At 38.4% G+C, this 20464-nt stretch overlaps 3 protein-coding genes across 3 annotated transcripts in view; 2 read left to right on the forward strand and 1 right to left on the reverse strand.

The window, feature by feature from the left end:
• The window catches only part of Smp_123990 (putative threonyl-tRNA synthetase), a gene marked incomplete at both ends in the record, with an annotated part of 13796 nt that extends 10286 nt beyond the window's left edge, over positions 1–3510 (reverse strand). The window contains 2 exons of the mRNA XM_018793137.1: positions 141–370; positions 3439–3510. Coding sequence (XP_018647680.1) covers positions 141–370; positions 3439–3510 — 302 coding nt within the window. The remainder of the gene's footprint in view (positions 1–140; positions 371–3438) is intronic.
• Positions 3511–11882: 8372 nt separating this feature from the next.
• On the forward strand, positions 11883–12485 carry Smp_123980 (threonyl-tRNA synthetase-related; the record flags this gene model as incomplete). Its single annotated transcript, XM_018793138.1, has 3 exons — positions 11883–12015; positions 12047–12107; positions 12461–12485. Coding segments are annotated over 3 exons (219 nt in total), but the record flags the coding sequence as incomplete, so codon positions are not given.
• Positions 12486–18554: 6069 nt separating this feature from the next.
• Smp_003410 (putative 60s ribosomal protein L23a) lies at positions 18555–19354 on the forward strand. The gene is made up of 3 exons (XM_018793139.1): positions 18555–18751; positions 18857–19025; positions 19058–19354. Exons 1-3 carry the CDS (start codon positions 18589–18591, stop codon positions 19317–19319), a joined length of 594 nt encoding a protein of 197 aa, XP_018647682.1. The 5' UTR covers positions 18555–18588; the 3' UTR covers positions 19320–19354.
• The last annotated feature ends 1110 nt before the right edge of the window (positions 19355–20464 follow it).

The following is a 20464-nucleotide window of genomic DNA, read 5'->3' on the forward strand; positions in this document are numbered from 1 at the left end:
ATGCATTATAGTCCGTAGAATGCAAGTAGGTTCACATAGATAACATAATAGGCTTTGCACCAAATAGATCAGTAACTACTGAATTAGAGCATGAATATCAAAAAATGGGGAAATTACGATTTTTTAAAGAATTAGATTACCTAATATTTTTAGCCACTTCCATTGGAGTAGTTTCCCAGGCTTTTCCATCCACGATGGTTCCATCTGGTAAAGTGATCTGAACAGGTGAACGTGGTTGTGAAGCAACGAAACCATCATATTCTCTTTTCAGTTTGTTCCATAACTCTTCACGATGTTTAATAAATTCAGGGGGAGGTGGTAATGACTTTTCGTTTAGAGCTACAGCTAAACCACACTGGTGATTACTGGCCTAAAAGTGAATAAATATGCATTATAGGAATACGCTTAATCTACAGATTTAAACTATAAAAACAACTAAACTGCACCTATTAGACAAAGGAATTTATGCTATATACTAATACGAAGAGACCAGATCAACTCTAATAAGACAGAAACTTAGCAACCGAATCCTGATTATTTCGACTGATTCGGAGACTACGAGTAAATTTGTGGTTCGAAGGCGACTGCAGACTGTATAGAAGTATGTCAGGAGAAATTTATTTCATTCAGACAATCATTTCCAGTAATACCATCTTCCGACGACAGGAAGGGGTCGAAGCTAGAAACAGTACACCTTATCTTGCCCCATGGATTTCCTTTGGAGACGGTAAAGCCTTAAAAGTTCAGAACTAGCCCATACAAAACCATTCGAAGAAAGGATGCGTGAGCAGCCTTAAGTAATCGCCCCTTGAGCACTGTGACGGAAATTCCAGGTTGCCGAAACCACTACCAACTCCGTTACCCTTTTGGATGCCTCAAAAAGTATCCTGCCATGGTATAGAGAACTATGAAGCAACAACCTCCGTCACACCTGTAACAGGAATTGACTAGTAGTGACAGTACCAAAAGGTATAAATTCGGCTAGACTCCGTAGACGCTGAACTTCGAGGTCAATAGACCGGATCCCGTAAGGATCGGTCGTGCACAGACCAAATCGCAACGCTACGGGTCATCGTTGAACAATCCATTGAATGGAACTCGTCACTATACATCAACTTCTTTGATTATGAGAAAGCATTTGACAGTGTGGATAGGAGAACACTATGGAAACTTCTTCGACACTATGGAGTACCTGAGAAAATTGTCAGCATCATACGGAATTCATACGATGGACTACAGTGCAAAGTCTTGCATGGAGGACAGCTGACAGACGCATTCCAAGTAAGGGCCGGAATCAAACAAGGCTGTTTACTCTCTCCTTTTCTCTCTCTTCTGGTGGTTGACTGGATTATGAAAACCTCTACATATCGAGAGAGGCACAGAATACAATGAACAACTTGGACGCAACTAGACGATTTGGGCTTTCTAGATGACCTAGCTCTTCTATCCTATACACACTAACGGATGCAAGTAAAGAATCAGTGCAGCAGTAGCCTCTGCATCGATAGTCCTCAACATACACAAGGGAAAAAGCAAGATCTTAAAGTAAGACACGGAGAACGCCAATCCAACCACACTTGATGGAGAAACGCTGGAACAGGTGGAAACTTTCACATACCTGGTCAGCATCATCGACACACAAGGAGGATCGGATGCAGACGTAAAGGCAAGGATTGGCAAAGCAAGGGTAGCATTCCCACATTAGAGGAACATATGGGACGCAAAACAACTGTCAACCAATATCAAAGTCAGAATCTTCAATACGAACATCAAGACAGTCCTACTTTACGGAGCTGGAACTTGGAGGACCGCCACAATCATCATCAAAAAGGTACAAGTGTTTCTAAACAACTGTCGACGTAAGATACCGAATATCCGTTGGCCGGATACCATCAACAATAGCCTACTGTGGGAGAGAATAAACCAGGTTTCAGACGAGGAGGAAATTAGAAAATGACGTTGAAAGTGGATAGGACATACATGACGGAAATCACCGAACTGCATCACGACGCAAGCCCTAACTTCGAATCCCGGAGGGAAACGAAAAAGAGGGAGGCCAAAAAACACTGTTGAGAACTGGAAGCAAACATGAAAAGGATAAATAACAACTGGAAGGAACTGGGAAGGATTGTCCAGGACAGAGTTGGATGAGAAATGCTGGTGAGCGGCTTACGCTCCTCCATGAGGGATAACAGACGTAAGCAAGTACGTTAGTTTGCTGCAGTTCTGAGGAGGGGTTAAAACCCCAAACAATTTCAAAACCGAAGGCTTACTCTGTTGATCAAACCTGCGTATCTGTGAGACCACTGTCATGAAATAAAACAGGGTGCTTCAGTCGAGCATTTTAATGAAATCAAATTGCAGAATCATCCGCCAAAGAAAAATGGTTCCGAAATCCCCAGAGAACATGACCCAAAGTTCGTCGAATACTGAGCACCATCTTACCAACATGTTTAATGTCTGATATTCATCTACAAAGAACTAATGCACATTTTGTGAAATCCCACACTGTGCCTCATAGTTAAGTTGCTTTATATCTAAAAGTAAATGTAAGACATATATATCAACTTAAATTCGAAACTAAACAAAGAACCAGAAATAGAAACCTGATAGCTGTCGGCGCTAGAAGAAACCCTCGATTAATCATGATGCCGGAGGTTAATCAACAAAAACAGTCAACATGAATACGAAGGCAAATGAAGACGACAAAACTTACAAAGACAAACCATCACGAGCAGTAATATAGGAATGAAACAATGCAACACTTGTAGAATAGCTGAAAAGCTCACTTATACATGGGTTAAACGTTGAAAATGTCCAGAACGACAGTGAAAGCTTTTTAACTAAACCAGCTAGGTCTCAGAACTGAGGAATAAAAAAGTTCCCAACTATGATTGTACTAGTTTTAATATCTCAACCGTACAGAACTTAAACCATTCCAACCTAAATATTATGCTTAACCCTACGAGTTGAATAATTTTAAAGCCAAAAAATCAAAACAATGAAATACCGTTGGGAATCTATGTAAGTCACCCAAGCAACCAATAGAGGGGACATTCCGTTAGAAAATAATGGGGAGTAGTGGGGAAACGCGCCAAAAAGTTTCCTTTTTCACGTGTTATGGGAAAAAGATGCAAAACTTCCCCCTTTTTGTCGTTGTCTACTTATCGCACAAATACAGTGCTGAGTCAATTCCCGAAATCCCTTGAGGGCCGATGCGGAAGAGAACTGGATTTACCTAACTCATAACTTACTGAGGGCATGAACGCAATAATAATATTGTAAGTTACAACACTGGAAACCAGATAAATAACAATCATTAATTAACGATTATCACACAACAATTAGTTCAGTGTTTGTACATTCCCTCCTTAAAAATGAGTCGGTGAGATAATATTAAGAGAGAGAAAACGAAGAGGAGTCGACACTATGACGTACCATCGTGTAGCGACTGAACCACCTGTTCAACACGAGATTAGCAGCCCGGGCTACTGACTTCAACAAGGTCATACGGTGATAACCTTGACCCCGGAAAGTGACAAAGCCCAATGTGCGAGAACTTGTAGAAAGCTTCCTCAAATTCGATGACGGTATCATATACAGGTTTTCTGTTGTCTAGAAACTCTAGAAATTTCATTAAAAATCTTTTTTCAAGATAACTCATTCTCAATTTCGTGCTGTACACTGCTTAGTAAGTGTTTTGTTGATTTTTTTCCATGATTTATACAGCTGCGTTTTCCAGGCCCGGAGCATTAAATGGCTCTCCAAAATAAAGAGCGTTGTAAGCGTTCGACGTTGGTGCTGAACCTTTTGGTTTTATTGAACATGAAAGGCCAGTGTAATTTCACTGAGCCCTAACTAAATCATCCGAGAGACTGAACCATTTCTTCGCTCAACAAAAGGTCACTGAACGTTCAGAAGCTTACTGAACATCAATAAAGGAAAGGATGACCGACTTAATTTACCCAGTTGCGCCCAGTAAACTGGCATATGTAATGGCGGCTGTACGACGGAATTCCCTAGTCTTTTCCTGCAACACATTGTCCTAGTAAGATTGTGCTGGGTCTATGAAGTCACTGAAGCGGCCCCAGTTTTCGGATATCAAGACAGCAATTCAGGTTAGATATCAACTCCTAGGTGTGACTTCGACGTCGGCGAAGTGGTCACAGCATTCCCGCCCAACTAGAGTAGACCCACTATCCACATGGGTCACTTACAGACAGGCCACACGTTTAGCGGTAGACTTGTTGGGATGTTTCACAGCCAATATATGTGAAAGAACCTTTCGAAAGATGCGGAAGTTTGTTAAATTCCTTAAAAATGGAAGAACACCTTGAATATGATATTTAGCGATTAAGGGTTAAATTTGGTAGGTTGTATCTAAAAAATACTTGAAAGAGTTCAAAAGGAGAATGCACAAGAAATTTCCACGTCGGAACATAGAATGAGAGTGAATCAACTAGGTGGCTTGTAGAAAAGGTGACAGAAGTTACGAAGTGAGTATTGAATGAAATAAATAAAGGACAGTGTCCAACGGAAGGAGCATTCGAAATGTTCGCAGGAGAAACCGAGAGAATCGGTCATTACAGCCGGCGATGCAGATCACTAATCTACTGGTACTACGGACACCTAATAAACCTAACGTCAAAAAACAGTGACAAAATATTCATAGTAGATAGCTTTTATTCAGAATATTTCGTTAAAAAATGAAAAAAGATATTTATCTCATCAGAAGTACTCTGGAAAACGCAATTCAGGAAGTATTTGAATACTCTTAAAGTACAGGATTAGTGAAAGGGGGCTAGGTTGAACGAGAATGTAATACTCGTCTCAATAAGACAACTTCAATAACTGAATAACTGTAGAGTAAAAGTAAATACACGCGCACACTCCAATCGAAATCAGAACAAGATTATTGGGGTAATAACGCTTCTAAACAAATATTACCACACAGTTATTCAACCAACAATTGTTCCCAAAATAACCAATCGAACGCTCCAAAAAATAAGTGTTATTCTATCCTTCCTGGATAGATCGAGTACAAAATGCGTTCCAAATGTTACTTTATAACATAGAGTGTTTCCACTTCCGGGAAAGTGCTCCAATTAACAACCAAAATGCACGACCCCAGTTCAATCAAGCAACACGGTCAAAGATGGAACGATCAGTATAGCAGCCGCCAGAACAATACCAATTAAAACAAATTAGATACAGTTCAAGAAGAAACATAGAAACTCACTGAAAGCGATAGAAGAACTGAGAAAACTATTATAAAAGTAAACGTTACAGTCTCAATCGGCACCAAAAAGTTAACAATATGTATAAATAAAGAAACCATTAAGAAGAAATCGCAAATGTATACATAGAGGGATTTTCACCTTCAAACTGGATCTTACACTCGAAGAATGATCCGGGTTATAATTCGGACGTTATAGCGTCTTATGGGCGGTTTAGTAGCATCATTCAGTTAAAAGACACGAACGGCAGAGAGCAAATAGCTAAATATTGTCTTACAAATGAATATGTGAAATCATAGTCTATGTCGGTATTAGTACATCAATCTATGCTACCAACATAATAAGCCTATTCCGCAACTTCATGTTTGCTACGATGTGACTACCAAATCTACCAGACCTTACGTGGGAGTCATATCATTGCATATATCGACTTGCCCTATAGTGAAGGTGACTAGTTGCAGCTGAAGAACACATTTGATCCGGGCAAGAGTAACATATTTTCTGCAAAAAGAAATGAGTTACATAGAGTGACTACGCCTGCATGGCCAAATCTTGCAATGCCTACCAAGTCTTGCGCTTTCACTATCTCTAACCTTTTCAATGGTGTTTAAAACTGAATGTCAATCTTCTTAATTAATATATGTTCAGCTTCAAAGATCGTGCAGTTAGGAACCAATAACACCATAAATATGTTTATATGACCGGGTGAGTCTTCGAACATTTTAGGCAAACAATGTTTAAACGAATGAAAGGGATAGGAGGACAGGCTGATACCCGTTTATCTGATTAAACCGGACCACCTCCATGATCAATCATTAACATATAAAATATAGGTGAATTACAAGCTGATAAAGTTTTAAGCCTTCGGTTTTGAAATTGTTTGGGGTTTTAACCCCTCCTCAGAACTGCAGCAAACTAACGTACTTGCTTACGTCTGTTATCCCTCATGGAGGAGCGTAAGCCGCTCACCAGCATTTCTCATCCAACTCTGTCCTGGACAATCCTTCCCAGTTCCTTCCAGTTGTTATTTATCCTTTTCATGTTTGCTTCCAGTTCTCAACAGTGTTTTTTGGCCTCCCTCTTTTTCGTTTCCCTCCGGGATTCGAAGTTAGGGCTTGCGTCGTGATGCAGTTCGGTGATTTCCGTCATGTATGTCCTATCCACTTTCAACGTCATTTTCTAATTTCCTCCTCGTCTGAAACCTGGTTTGTTCTCTCCCACAGTAGGCTATTGTTGATGGTATCCGGCCAACGGATATTCGGTATCTTACGTCGACAGTTGTTTAGAAACACTTGTACCTTTTTGATGATGATTGTGGCGGTCCTCCAAGTTCCAGCTCCGTAAAGTAGGACTGTCTTGATGTTCGTATTGAAGATTCTGACTTTGATATTGGTTGACAGTTGTTTTGCGTCCCATATGTTCCTCTAATGTGGGAATGCTACCCTTGCTTTGCCAATCCTTGCCTTTACGTCTGCATCCGATCCTCCTTGTGTGTCGATGATGCTGACCAGGTATGTGAAAGTTTCCACCTGTTCCAGCGTTTCTCCATCAAGTGTGGTTGGATTGGTGTTCTCCGTGTCTTACTTTAAGATCTTGCTTTTTCCCTTGTGTATGTTGAGGACTATCGATGCAGAGGCTACTGCTGCACTGATTCTTTACTTGCATCCGTTAGTGTGTATAGGATAGAAGAGCTAGGTCATCTAGAAAGCCCAAATCGTCTAGTTGCGTCCAAGTTGTTCATTGTATTCTGTGCCTCTCTCGATATGTAGAGGTTTTCATAATCCAGTCAACCACCAGAAGAGAGAGAAAAGGAGAGAGTAAACAGCCTTGTTTGATTCCGGCCCTTACTTGGAATGCGTCTGTCAGCTGTCCTCCATGCAAGACTTTGCACTGTAGTCCATCGTATGAATTCCGTATGATGCTGACAATTTTCTCAGGTACTCCATAGTGTCGAAGAAGTTTCCATAGTGTTCTCCTATCCACACTGTCAAATGCTTTCTCATAATCAAAGAAGTTGATGTATAGTGACGAGTTCCATTCAATGGATTGTTCAACGATGACCCGTAGCGTTGCGATTTGGTCTGTGCACGACCGATCCTTACGGGATCCGGTCTATTGACCTCGAAGTTCAGCGTCTACGGAGTCTAGCCGAATTTATACCTTTTGGTACTGTCACTACTAGTCAATTCCTGTTACAGGTGTGACGGAGGTTGTTGCTTCATAGTTCTCTATACCATGGCAGGATACTTTTTGAGGCATCCAAAAGGGTAACGGAGTTGGTAGTGGTTTCGGCAACCTGGAATTTCCGTCACAGTGCTCAAGGGGCGATTACTTAAGGCTGCTCACGCATCCTTTCTTCGAATGGTTTTGTATGGGCTAGTTCTGAACTTTTAAGGCTTTACCGTCTCCAAAGGAAATCCATGGGGCAAGATAAGGTGTACTGTTTCTAGCTTCGACCCCTTCCTGTCGTCGGAAGATGGTATTACTGGAAATGATTGTCTGAATGAAATAAATTTCTCCTGACATACTTCTATACAGTCTGCAGTCGCCTTCGAACCACAAATTTACTCGTAGTCTCCGAATCAGTCGAAATAATCAGGATTCGGTTGCTAAGTTTCTGTCTTATTAGAGTTGATCTGGTCTCTTCGTATTAGTATATAGCATAAATTCCTTTGTCTAATAGGTGCAGTTTAGTTGTTTTTATAGTTTAAATCTGTAGATTAAGCGTATTCCTATAATGCATATTTATTCACTTTTAGGCCAGTAATCACCAGTGTGGTTTAGCTGTAGCTCTAAACGAAAAGTCATTACCACCTCCCCCTGAATTTATTAAACATCGTGAAGAGTTATGGAACAAACTGAAAAGAGAATATGATGGTTTCGTTGCTTCACAACCACGTTCACCTGTTCAGATCACTTTACCAGATGGAACCATCGTGGATGGAAAAGCCTGGGAAACTACTCCAATGGAAGTGGCTAAAAATATTAGGTAATCTAATTCTTTAAAAAATCGTAATTTCCCCATTTTTTGATATTCATGCTCTAATTCAGTAGTTACTGATCTATTTGGTGCAAAGCCTATTATGTTATCTATGTGAACCTACTTGCATTCTACGGACTATAATGCATTGTCTCAAGAAGTAAACTTTCAAGTAATTAATCAGATTGGTACGAATTCCATTCTGTCTGTTAAGACTCAGGCAATCAAACATTACAGCAGCTCACAGATTATAGGTGTGGTTTTCATAAACTAGTATATATGGGTCTGTACATAGTTGTTAATTATTCATCACTGCTATTTCGACAACTACATCTTTAGGCAAGTTGAAGTTCAGCGAAATGCTGTGTTTTACTTGAAATGGTACGTACAATTAAGCTTCCACTACCAAACATCTGTTATATAGTTATTAAACGTAAAGCAAACTACATTTATTGCATCTAAATGTTCAGATCTGAAGAAGTTAATATATTTCAATGGAATTATTTTTACTGTACTACCAGTGTAGTGAACACTGACCATTAAATCGGGAAGCGATCACGAATTTATGTAAGCTTTTCAGATAATAGTGGATTATAAAATACATAGTGGGGTTAAGTAGGGATTCGGAGTTGATAATGCTCTAAAAATTCCTTTAGCTTGTTATTCAGATGTTCTAAGAAATCGGTTAGCGAAATAGTCACTAACAACTAAAGATTTGTTTAGCGATGGCTCCCAAATGCCATGGTACGGCCGGGAGTGGGGAAAGTCAGTTCTCCCTCTCGAAATGCTCTCATATGGCCACGCGTATAAAGCCTCTGCCAGGGAAGTCCTACTCATTGCCTTCTCGTGGCGGGGGTGTTGTTTACGAAATTGAGCCCTCACACAAATAAAATGAGATTTTTGCAGCGCATATATATATCTGGTGCCCCTTTGTACCAAGATTTATGTGCTTAATTAAATTAAAAAAGCGATGACTCCAAGGGTCAGCAGGATGTATCCCTTGTGAATGTAGGTGCTCAACATCCAAATGTAACTGTAATTTGTACTGATCCATCAACCTTGTAGTTCATTAAAATCACGAACCGATCTAGGTTAGGCAACCGTTGAAAACCTAGAAGCATTTCCAGAGTTCTAGTAAGAAGTTGTGACTGCTAATGCTGAACTTTCAGATATGAGAAAGGTACCTACCGAAGACAATGGTATTTGATTGCGAAATATCGTAAATCGACTGAGGTTAGACCTGTACCCTATTGAATCCGGGTTCAGTAGTATAAAGATTAAGGATTCACGCGCGAGACTGAAAGCCTTTGGTTTCCTTCTCAAATACGGGGTCGTGGATGTGTACTTTTGAAGAGTCCCGTGATAGAACGAAACTGCCATCCAGTGCTTGCTTGTTTTCATTAGCTGTCTGTCTTAGATCGGCACATGGTTTAAATGCAATTCAACTATCTTTACAACCCATACTGACAACTTTCAGCTTTACAAAAACTTCAGACCATAATATAACTGAATTTAATAGTCGTCTATCTTCATTTATATCCGTGTGTAGGAAAGCAGGATTCGAAGTTGAAGAAAGTGCCTATTAAGACAATAGCGTGGTATACTTCGCCTCTTATAATTGATTTCAGCTTTCAACTTTCTAAGTCCTGATAGTCTCAGAAGAGTATTCCTGCCAGAAAAAGTGCATTGTTGTGAATAAATCAGTTCTGAATATTAAAATTAAGTAACTGTCATTTATCATTTGTTTGTTGAAAGAGGCAAGTTTTTAAAAATTGTATGAAGTGAACTTGAGTTCTGGCTATCTCACCACTTAGTTTGAATCATGCAAATGCTTATTACACTATTTATGAAAACTCCATAAATTGTTACAAATGAGTAAACATTTGTACTTGATTGTCCTCCGATTCACCTGATTTAACTCTGTCTTTCAATAGTTCTCAATATCAACTGTTCTGTGGGTCTGTTTACAGCCATTACATTTGTAAGCGACTCGTCTCAAGACCTGAAGTCCGTGGGTTCGATTCTTAGGGTAGTCGACAGTGTACACTGCTCGGAAGTCCCACACTTGCATAAAACGGTTTCACATTATTTACTGCTCAGTGTTTTTCTGTCTAAAGTTTTGGTCTTATATAAACTACAAATTTCAGGACTATTTTACTTGTTATACCCATGGAAGCACTATTCTCTGTAAGAGTCTTGTGAAAATACTTTGAGTAAAAATATATTTTGTTTTCCTGTACTGCATTATAAAGTGATACATTATTATTTGTCTACACTTATGGCTTATCAAGTTTTTCGATGGGTGAACCCCCTCAACATAGTTGGACACTAACCATGGTATGCAAATGACCTACTAGGCAATTCAGTGAAAAGAGCATTAGGACTCATATTTTTCATTTCTTATCATCTCTAATGGTTGAACGACGCTTAGTTATGATGCAAATTATAAACAAACACTTTACAATTCAAATAGAATATACTCCGGAATGCGCATGATTGACGTCGTGACGGAGTTATGTTTGGTGCGAATGGTTGATGAATAAAATGCTTAGTAATAAATTCATTCGAGTAATAGACTTTTTGTAGTATTTTTATTTAATCCATATAAAATCTGGTACAATCGGGCATCAGAAATAGTAAGCTCTATACAAATAATTGCGTGTAGGCTGGACTAACTAAGAAACAAAACAGAGCATGTTGGCTAAGTATAATATGACATTCAATTTATTTCACAGAATCGATGTTAATGATGGAAATGTTATACCGTTGCCAAAGTTCTTAAAATAGTCAAAATCGTTTTGATTCTTTAGGTAAGCTCTTGATATTAGTTTGAATAAAATTCAATAAAATTCACTAGTGCGAAGATTTAAATCCCATTAATAAAGTATATGTTACGTATGCATAACCACCGCCTACCTCTACGAGAGATGCTTGATAGTGCAGTATTAGACTGGAAGAAAACTGATAAGGAGAGCTAGTCAGCAGAAGCGTAACGAAAAGGTCAATCGTTGGTAATCATATGTCACCTAAAGGACAAGTGCATTTCACTGCCTAAGAAATGAGCCAAGTTCCTAAAGACAGAAGGGTATATATATGAATGAGTATTTGTACATTTGATTCGGTAGCTCAATACACTTTCTCACTCTTGTGTTCTCGTTCAAGTAGTCAGTTGGGGGGTTAACGTGTAGCACATTCAATATCAGTATCAGGTTTTGGAAACTGCCTTTCACAACAAAAACCAGGGGAAGTCGAACACAAACATGACATTAGTTCATCCAGTCACTGACTTCTGTTGGTCTGAGTCATATTGGTAAACGCACACTACCTGGTTGGCGTCCACATATTAACTGTGATCAGTAGTTGGAGACTTCGTATGACATGGTTCAGCATCAGTCACAATTACGTAAATGTATTGACTCTTTATCCTTCTCTAAATCTCGAACTCCAGTACTCTTTCTTCATTACATACTTTTCCAGTCTGTCTTTTCAGAACATATCTCCAAGGTTTAGTAATTCTTTTTATCATTTCTACTACATTATTACTATCTGTTTTGTTTCTTTCATTTCATCTTGTTCTAATGTGGTATGGGGACTTGGTTCGATGTACATTGTCTGTGACAGACTATGTTGATAATATCTAGCTGTTTTTACATTATTAGTTATAAATTTATTACGTTTTTAGTAAAACTTTGGCTGAACACGCTGTAATCGCTAAAGTCAATGGAGAATTGTGGGATTTATTACGCCCCTTTGAAAAGAATTCTAGCCTCGAGATTTACAATTTTGATCACAAAGATGGTAGGTTGTTTTCTGTTTAATTTTCAATTAGTTACTGGATCGTTAGGTGTAATTCTGGCAAGTTTGTTTTTTGGCTGTCATCAAATACTTTGGTTGGTATGGTTGTATCAGTTGTATTTCATAATCATGCTGTTCTTTTGGCCGTAAAAATTCTATTGTCTAAAGATGAAGTTCTTACGCTTGATCTTAGTTTGGTAGTCCCCATCTCCCTTTTGTTTGATCGACCGCAAATCAGTTTGTCGTTATTGGGACTTGATATATTACTGAGTGTAAACCAAAATGCTCTGAGAGTTGGATATATCTTTATCGTCAAACTTTAGACTTCGTACTTTTGAATGTTTGTTGTCCGGTGATTGTTCAATTCGTTGTTATCGTACACAGTTGCATTTGTTTATGCTGAATGGTACAGATTGTGGTCGCCATATTTTTTTTCCTTTGCATTTAGTTACGGAAAAGCTGAACAAAATTAGCATTGTTAAGTTCTGGTACGCCCGTTCAACCACTGCAAGCGTACTTTAAAAATCCGACAGTTGTTAGACGAATGGTGTGACGGGAAGGATTCGCTGTGTAAATCAGTAGGTTAGGTGATCTATGTCGAATGATTAGAGGCTTACTCTAGTTAGACGGGACCAAAAGCTGATCAAAAGCTAACTTCGAGGTCACACCTCATGGTCAGCACCTAACGAGTTTTACCCCTTTTTCGCATCAAGGCAATATTGCTGCTTCGAAGACTGTATAGCACAAGGGACATAGTTACTGAAATATATTAATAAGGATGAGAGCAGAGAAGATAGTGAAACCACCACCGCATGGGCCAGTCGATGGCATCCGTTCAACTGATGCGTTTTGGTTATCCTTGATATTGACGTAGATCGATGATCTGTTTGGTATTCAGTGATCCAACTGCCCGATGATTTGGCTAGGGCTCAGTGACAGTTCACTGGCCCTACAGAGGAAAATCCTTCCAAAGTATCTAGTTGGATAGTGTTGTTCTTCGTTTGTTTTTTTCCTGATTTTTACTTTGGCTTGTACTCGGACCTCTTGTAACCACTTTTTATGTTCATCAGTCTTCCCTATCTAGGCTTTTGTAATTTGATTTCGGTCAAAGACTTAAGTTTATTGCTTAATTTTGTTGTCGCATATAGTCGGGCTATTGACAATAAGGCTGTGTTTGATCAAACTCAATGTCATGACGTGATTTGGTCAGTGACTGTTGGTCTTTGACCGTCTGCTGGAAAATACAACTCGAATCCTTGCAGATAGAATACTCTTATTGATTCTCAGGTACCAATTTTTTATTTTATGACCATTCTTTTTGCTGTTTAGCACGTTATCTTGTTCTAGAAAAATGTTTGGCTGTATATAACAGGCTGTACTGTTTATGGTTTCTGTACTTTTGATAAAAGTCGTTTTCTTTCTGAAATGAGGACCGTTTAGAATGAGCGCGGAATTTGTGTTTTGGCATAATTTACTATGAGTCACTCTAAAACGCTTCGCACACTATACAGAGGAATGCACTTTGGCCTAATCAAATAAACGTCGGTTTGTTAGCTCCGAGTTCAAATGAAATCTGCGATTTCGGTCGTTACATGGATTCAAGAACACTACCAGTTTGGAGCATCGGGATCTGCACGAACTCCGTGAGCTAAAATGTTGATCATGATATTCAAATTGACACTAAAAGGGTAAAACACCACCATGGATACCAGCAAAGAACTGGGAAAACTAGGTCATCACTGCCGCAAGTCTTATGGTTTATTGGTTCTGCCGGCCATAAATAACTTAGTACACGAAAATGAGTCCCTTTGACTTGAGCTTTTGAACATCTATAATGGAGCTTTAAGGACCAACAGAACATGGCTATCACTGGTCTGACTACTTGGAGCCATTTGGATATTAAATATGTTAGTCTCATAGCATTATAGCGGACAACGCTACTGTTGCTGCTGCCATTACAATTTGTGAATAGTTTGGCTGTAAATTCTCTCAATACTATTCTCCATAGGTCACAACTACAAAAAGGTTTTATCAGAGTTAACATGAAACCTAGTCTTGATACCAGCCACATGTAACGTGCCAATAAGTTGGATCTTTAATTGACTGATTTTCTAAAGAGTAGAAATGTGTACATACAAATAAGTATTTATGCATATTCTTCTGTAGCCCAACAGATTTTTTCAAACACTATTGTCTTTCCGCTCAAGTAGTCAGTTTGGTGGTTAGTGTTTAGCACGTTGTTAATCAGTGTTAGATCCTGGGAACTGTGCACATATTATTATTGGAGATTACATATTACATATAGAACACTCATAGCTTACATCAAAGTTCCACCTCACAGTTAACACGTAACGTGGATTACCCTATCGTGTCATCTACCTACGGTGGCTGCTTTAACAACTCTAATGAACAAATACGAAGTTACTTATAAAAGCTTTAGGCAGAACCGCTGACACATGAGTATGTCAAAGCTCTGTCAGTCGTTAATCCGCCTTAGTTATATTTGACCTTCACGATGTTTGATGAACTTGTAGTGATATTTGACCTAATCACAATCCTCAAAGCTGAACATGAGATAACTAGGAAAATAGACTTTCCACATGTAACACTAAGAGAAAATCTATAATGGTGAACGTGAGAATGTTCATCCAATTCAATTCATCGGATGGTATGACCCGGCCTTTCAGGCGTAGTCATTCTTACGTAACATCTCCTTTAATCATATTAAATATATTGTTCTATTTCCAGCTTAAATATGTTCTACATCACATTTTGGTGATTGTTACGATAGGACGAAGCAGTGTAGACACTGGTGTAACTTCCATGTAAGATCTTGTAGATTAGGCAATCACATCATGACAATTCTACAATTTTAGGATTAGGTCTATTATTAGGGCAGTACTTTTAGCGAAGTAGACCACAATTCTACAAACTATTCAACGTTTAGGAGCCTCTCACGCAATGTAGGAAGGTTTCAGTTTAATGTCTGATCTTTCCGGGAATCAGTGAAATTTCACTTGCCCTACAATACTTTTATTTAGCGAAATCCGAAATGGCTTCAAGATAGCCACGTTTATTACACAGCGCGGAGAACAGTGGAGCGTATGTCGGCGCAAACATTTTACCATTTAAATATAATGCCCACAGAAAATAAGGAAGTAAACAATTCTAGCTTCTAGGTAAAATGTTTTTGTCTCAACATCAGGTTATTGGTTGACTACTAACCATTCACTTTTGGCTTCTCTTTAATCATGAGCGTGACACACAGTGAACTATTTATTCAAGCTTGAAGTTTTAGGTTCATGGTTGAAAATGACTGTTGTATACAGCATAGTTAGGGTATAAGGGTAAACAGGAGAGAGATTCTCAACTAGGATCGTGTGCAGTACACTAATTGCGAAGTGCAGAACCACCAAGGGTCCTGATCACATCAGAGCCCATTACCAGTGTCTAAAGTCTCATAGAGATTATTGGCCAAACACAAAGAGATGATAGATAAAAGAATAGTCCACTACAAATAAAAGGATCCGATATTCAGAATGGATCACGAAAATACAGAAAAACTTGACATTTTTGTTAGTTCCGAATCAAAGAGATACAGTTAACGACGAGCCTAACTCAAACAGACTCGTAAAAGTCTGCAAAATCAATAACCCTTTTTGTAACTCTTGATAATTGATAAAGAATAATTAAACAGTCACTTGATGAACGTTAGTGGCAGTAGCTCTGTTATGAGCTCTCCGGTGGTTCCAGGTGGGGCGCTTATTATCATTTCTCACGATGAAACAGTACCGAGACCACAAAATTATCTAGTAACTCCTCAAGTTTCTAATGGAACAACAGTCTTGACGTCTGTATATATTTAAAAACGATGTCGTTTGGGTCCTGTGCAGCCCCCAGAGAAACGTCAAGTGTCCTTTCCTATAAGAAAATTCAAAACACAATGGTTGGGTTGTATACTGTTCAGATGATCAGATCTATAAATATGAGTTGTATAAAATCACACAAAAGAATAGCATGACAAAACTACATAGTCTTTCGAGTTGTCCAGCAGGATTAACCAATATAAACTACAATACATCGGATTGGTGACTTGATAAAAGACAGGAAATTATTCTGCACTTTTAGGATAGGTCGAAATGATCGGTTTGAAGATCAGTAACCAGATCGAGGAAGATGAAGATAGCAGACTTCGAGGCTGGAGGTCAGGTGAAAGCAAAAACAACATAGTCTGCAAAAGCTGCGTGGTAAGGCAAAACGTCCAAAACACCGAAATTACAATTAGAATAGGCAATAACAGTTCTTGTTTAAAGCCAAGAAGTCGACGGGACGTGCCAACGAAAATGTCAAAAGGACAACCTTACGTTCAGAGCACAACAACGATTTTTCGTCACTGATGATTCATACCAGGAGAGATTTTTATAGGTAAGTATACACAAGTGCAGAAACGTACGAACTCGAAGGTTTAGTTTTTTCTGTCATTAGACCTTAAAGACTAACTGAGTGGGATTAAGCTACGTATTAACTTCGTCAACGGCTTGCCAAATCACTCTGGGAGGTATTCGCTTACTCATTAACCTAGGTCACCAACTCTTCATTTGAATGGACGTCACTTATCGACTAGAAAATAATTCAAGATTAACGGCTTAAAAAGTCATTTCACAACATCCACTAGTCCATCACCTGTAATATTGCTAGCTGCACTGGTTATTGTCAAATGTTGGTATTACCGTTCAAAAAGTTTGTAAGTAGTCAGCTGGATTAAACCACAATATTTATGTGGGGGATGCGTAGTCTTCTTACTTCAACTGTCGAATAAAAACCTTATTCATCAGGTCAACAGTAACATGTAGCTCTATTTGAAATCATCATTTGGTCATTTTTTGCAGATAAAATAGTGTGTTGTTAGTGGGTTGCTTTTTTGAAGGTGAGAATATCTTTACTTTATCTTCGCTCGTACTAATCTAGCCATTGTAATAAGCCAGGAAATGAAAACCAAAACTCAATATTCTTTCGAACTTGGCTACGAGTATTTAACAGTATGAGCGTTGGAAAGTTTTTTTACGAGGAATGGTTCTGGATAAATGCCGGCCGGCGCGGATCACCCAAATACTTTCAGAAGGTTAGAGCAACGATCCAAATATCATGGTCTCAAGAAAAATCTTTCCGGCATCATGACCTGGTTACGAAGGAGGAGAAATGGAACAGCACCCTACATAGTAAGAGTTTTAGTGGATCAAAATATATCAACTGCAAAAATAATGACAAAGTTATCACAAAAGAAAATTACTGTAATAGTGTACTAAATACAAAATGTGTACGCAAGAAAAATGTACTGATTATTATTCAAATTGTCAAGAACAGGTGTGTTCTAGTTTCTTTCGGTTTTCTAACCTACAATTTTAAGTAGTTGGTTATTCCAACTACCACTGCCATAATCCGAGATATGTATCTAGACCAAGCATATAATGAGGATATTACTGTGATCTGCAAACATTGACAACAAATATATTAGAGTTTGTTATCTATATAGTATCCCCTTTTCAATATTCAGTATGTACTTGATTGCAAACCTTGATGGGCATTTTTCGCTAACTAGGTAGATGAATGCTGTATATAAGAGCACGACATTCACTCTATTTAGCACTGTACTTAATTTTTTGTCGAGTGATTTGTGATGCGTCACAGCAGAGTACTCATAAAAGATAAAGTTATACTCCTGGTTAAAATTATGCTACTATATGACACATTCACCCACCTACTGAAAGTAAAATTACTCGAAAACACTATAAACTGCACTTTAAAGCTTTATAGGTAGCTCGAAGTAACGTTTTCAGATAATTTATCAACGTTTTGATCTTTAGTAAACTTTTTTGGGCCCCAGTTAGAGCATCAAAGCTTTATGTTTCCTGCTTCAAATGAGCAATGATGGTCCAGAGAGTGTCCAATAAAGAGTCACAGAACTAACAAGCCGTTGGGCCTTTACTTTCAGAAAGTAAAGACATTACTAACAAAGCTCATAAGCATAGAATCACAAGGACATGAATATAAAACGTAGATTTGCTGAAGTTCACAATTTTCTAAGAAAACGTCAGAGTTACCATGAAGCTAAAAATGGCTGAGTAGTCACGGGCTGTATGAGTTATTAAAGTCTATTGGTAAGCTAGGATGAATCATGTAATTGTGTAATAGTACTAGAGACTTCATAACTTAAAACAAGATCTCAGAAAAATTTACGAATGCTTCTTTTATTTGTTTATTTCACATACCTGCGTACCCACTTAGAGACAGTAGTGACCCACAGTTACTAAGCTCATAAGATTATAAAAGCAAAAAATTATATACCATCTGAAACCATTTCAATCATTGGAGCCTCCGTTTTACGACAGGAAGATGTAAAATCTATGCATTTTTTTCCGACACATTCTAAGGAAAACCAGATATGGATGAAAGCATACTTATGTGTGAAATAATGTAAGGTCCTACACTTCACTCTACAAAGCATGATTCTGAGACGTGTTAAGTCCTATTGAAAAATGGACAGTCGCGCGGTTTGGCGGTACGAACGATTGAGGCATGGCTCCCAAGGCTCCAGCGAAAAAACAGGAGAAGAGTGATAATCAAGTCAAGAAGACTCAGAGTAGCAAAAATGAACCCAAAAAATCACAAAAACCTTCAAAGTCACTTAAAGCCCTGAAAGGTGTGAAAGGTGGCAAAGTAGTGAAGGCAGGGAACAAAAGTTAGTTTACTTGTATTTTCTTGTCATGAACTTGTATTATTTCTCGCCTTATAAATGTCTTTTGTCCGATTACTAATTTATTATCTCTCACATCTTGTTATAAAGAGTCTGCAGCTTCTCTGAAGGCATTGAAAGCACAACGGGCCGTCACACTTGGTGCTCACACAAAAGGCAAGAAGAGGGTGATGTATACCACGCGATTTAGGCGACCTAAAACGTACAAACCTCCTCGTTGTCCAAAAGACAGAAGATTCCTGATCCCCAAAAGGAACAAGTAAGTGTGTCTTGTGGTTTTTATATTTTCAGACTTGATGCCTTTCGTATCATTCAACATCCGGTTACCACCGAAGCTGCAATGAAGAAAATTGAAGATAACGACACATTAGTGTTCATTGTTGACCGAAGAGCAAACAAACCAGCAATCAAGGCAGCTGTCCAAGAACTTTATAATATCAAAGTTGCGAAAGTCAACACGCTTAATTGCCCTAACAATGTTAAAAAAGCATATGTGAAGCTACCTCCTGATTTTGACGCTTTAGATGTTGCAAATAGAATCGGTATTATATAAGTTGTACAAAAAATACATGCCGGTGTCTCGGAATACTTGTGTGATTATAATGTTTTTTGATCAGGTGCATAGTACTTTTCCCGACATTATGGTCGCACCTCCTAACTCAGTAGTAAAAATCACTGGTTTCTGATTTCGTAAATCCACATAGTTTCTTTTCAGATTTGGCTCGAATAATCGATATCGTGTCTAGTCACAGTTTGCGATGGCACATTTTTCATCTTCACTCAAGTCAGTAGTACTAAGTGCTATTAGAAATCTTGTAAATTGATATTCATCAACGTAAAGAAAACCATGAAAAGGTGAAACAGCAGTCCAGGGCTACTCTTCGTTTAATGAGGTAGAATATTTCGGTAGTGGAACCTATCTCTCATTTCAAAAACTACACTAATTAAGAATCTCTCGAATTGAAAATCAACCTAACAGTATAGTTTTAAGAATTTTGTGATCAGTCAACCTGCTAGGCCATTGCATTTAGACGGAATGACGCTAATGATGGTTGGTAAAGCATTCGAATTTGCATTATCAGCCCACGATATGCGTGTGTCATATTTTATTTCAAACTGCTTTAGCTCTGTGTGCGAACGTATTTGCACGGTTATTAAGCAAGTGAATTAGATCAGTATAATAGTTACCCAATGAACTCTGAATGTGGTACATTTTTATTCCCTAATTAGATTCCCTTATTTCACTGGTCTTCAAACCATAACATTTTATTGGTTGTGTTCATGTATGGTTCACAAATCTGTTCAAATCCAAAAGACGGGTTTTCATTTAGTTTATAGTCAGTAGTTCAGTTTACTAGAATCACTAGTCTTAGGCGCGTAGGAAAAGTCGGTTCTGTAAGCGTTGACTTTTCTAACTGCTGGGCCTCTGAAGTCGGTTTGTTTTCTTATGCACACATGAAAATTGTTGTCTGTAGTAACATGAATATCGCTAGTACAACCGATAAACAGACTACATGTTGAAACACTTCTGTCATTATATCTAATGGTTCTCCTCAGGATGTGTCTCACATAATTCTGAAGGGGCTTGTGAATTTGGTTGACATCCACATAACGAAATAGTCCTGTAGTACACTAAATGTATTCAAGGATTGTATCAGCAGTTTTACTTCCAAACTTCATCCTTAAGACAATAAATAT

This window comes from Schistosoma mansoni, chromosome 1 (genome assembly GCF_000237925.1).
Source record: "Schistosoma mansoni strain Puerto Rico chromosome 1, complete genome".
Classification (NCBI taxonomy): Eukaryota; Metazoa; Platyhelminthes; class Trematoda; order Strigeidida; family Schistosomatidae; genus Schistosoma; species Schistosoma mansoni.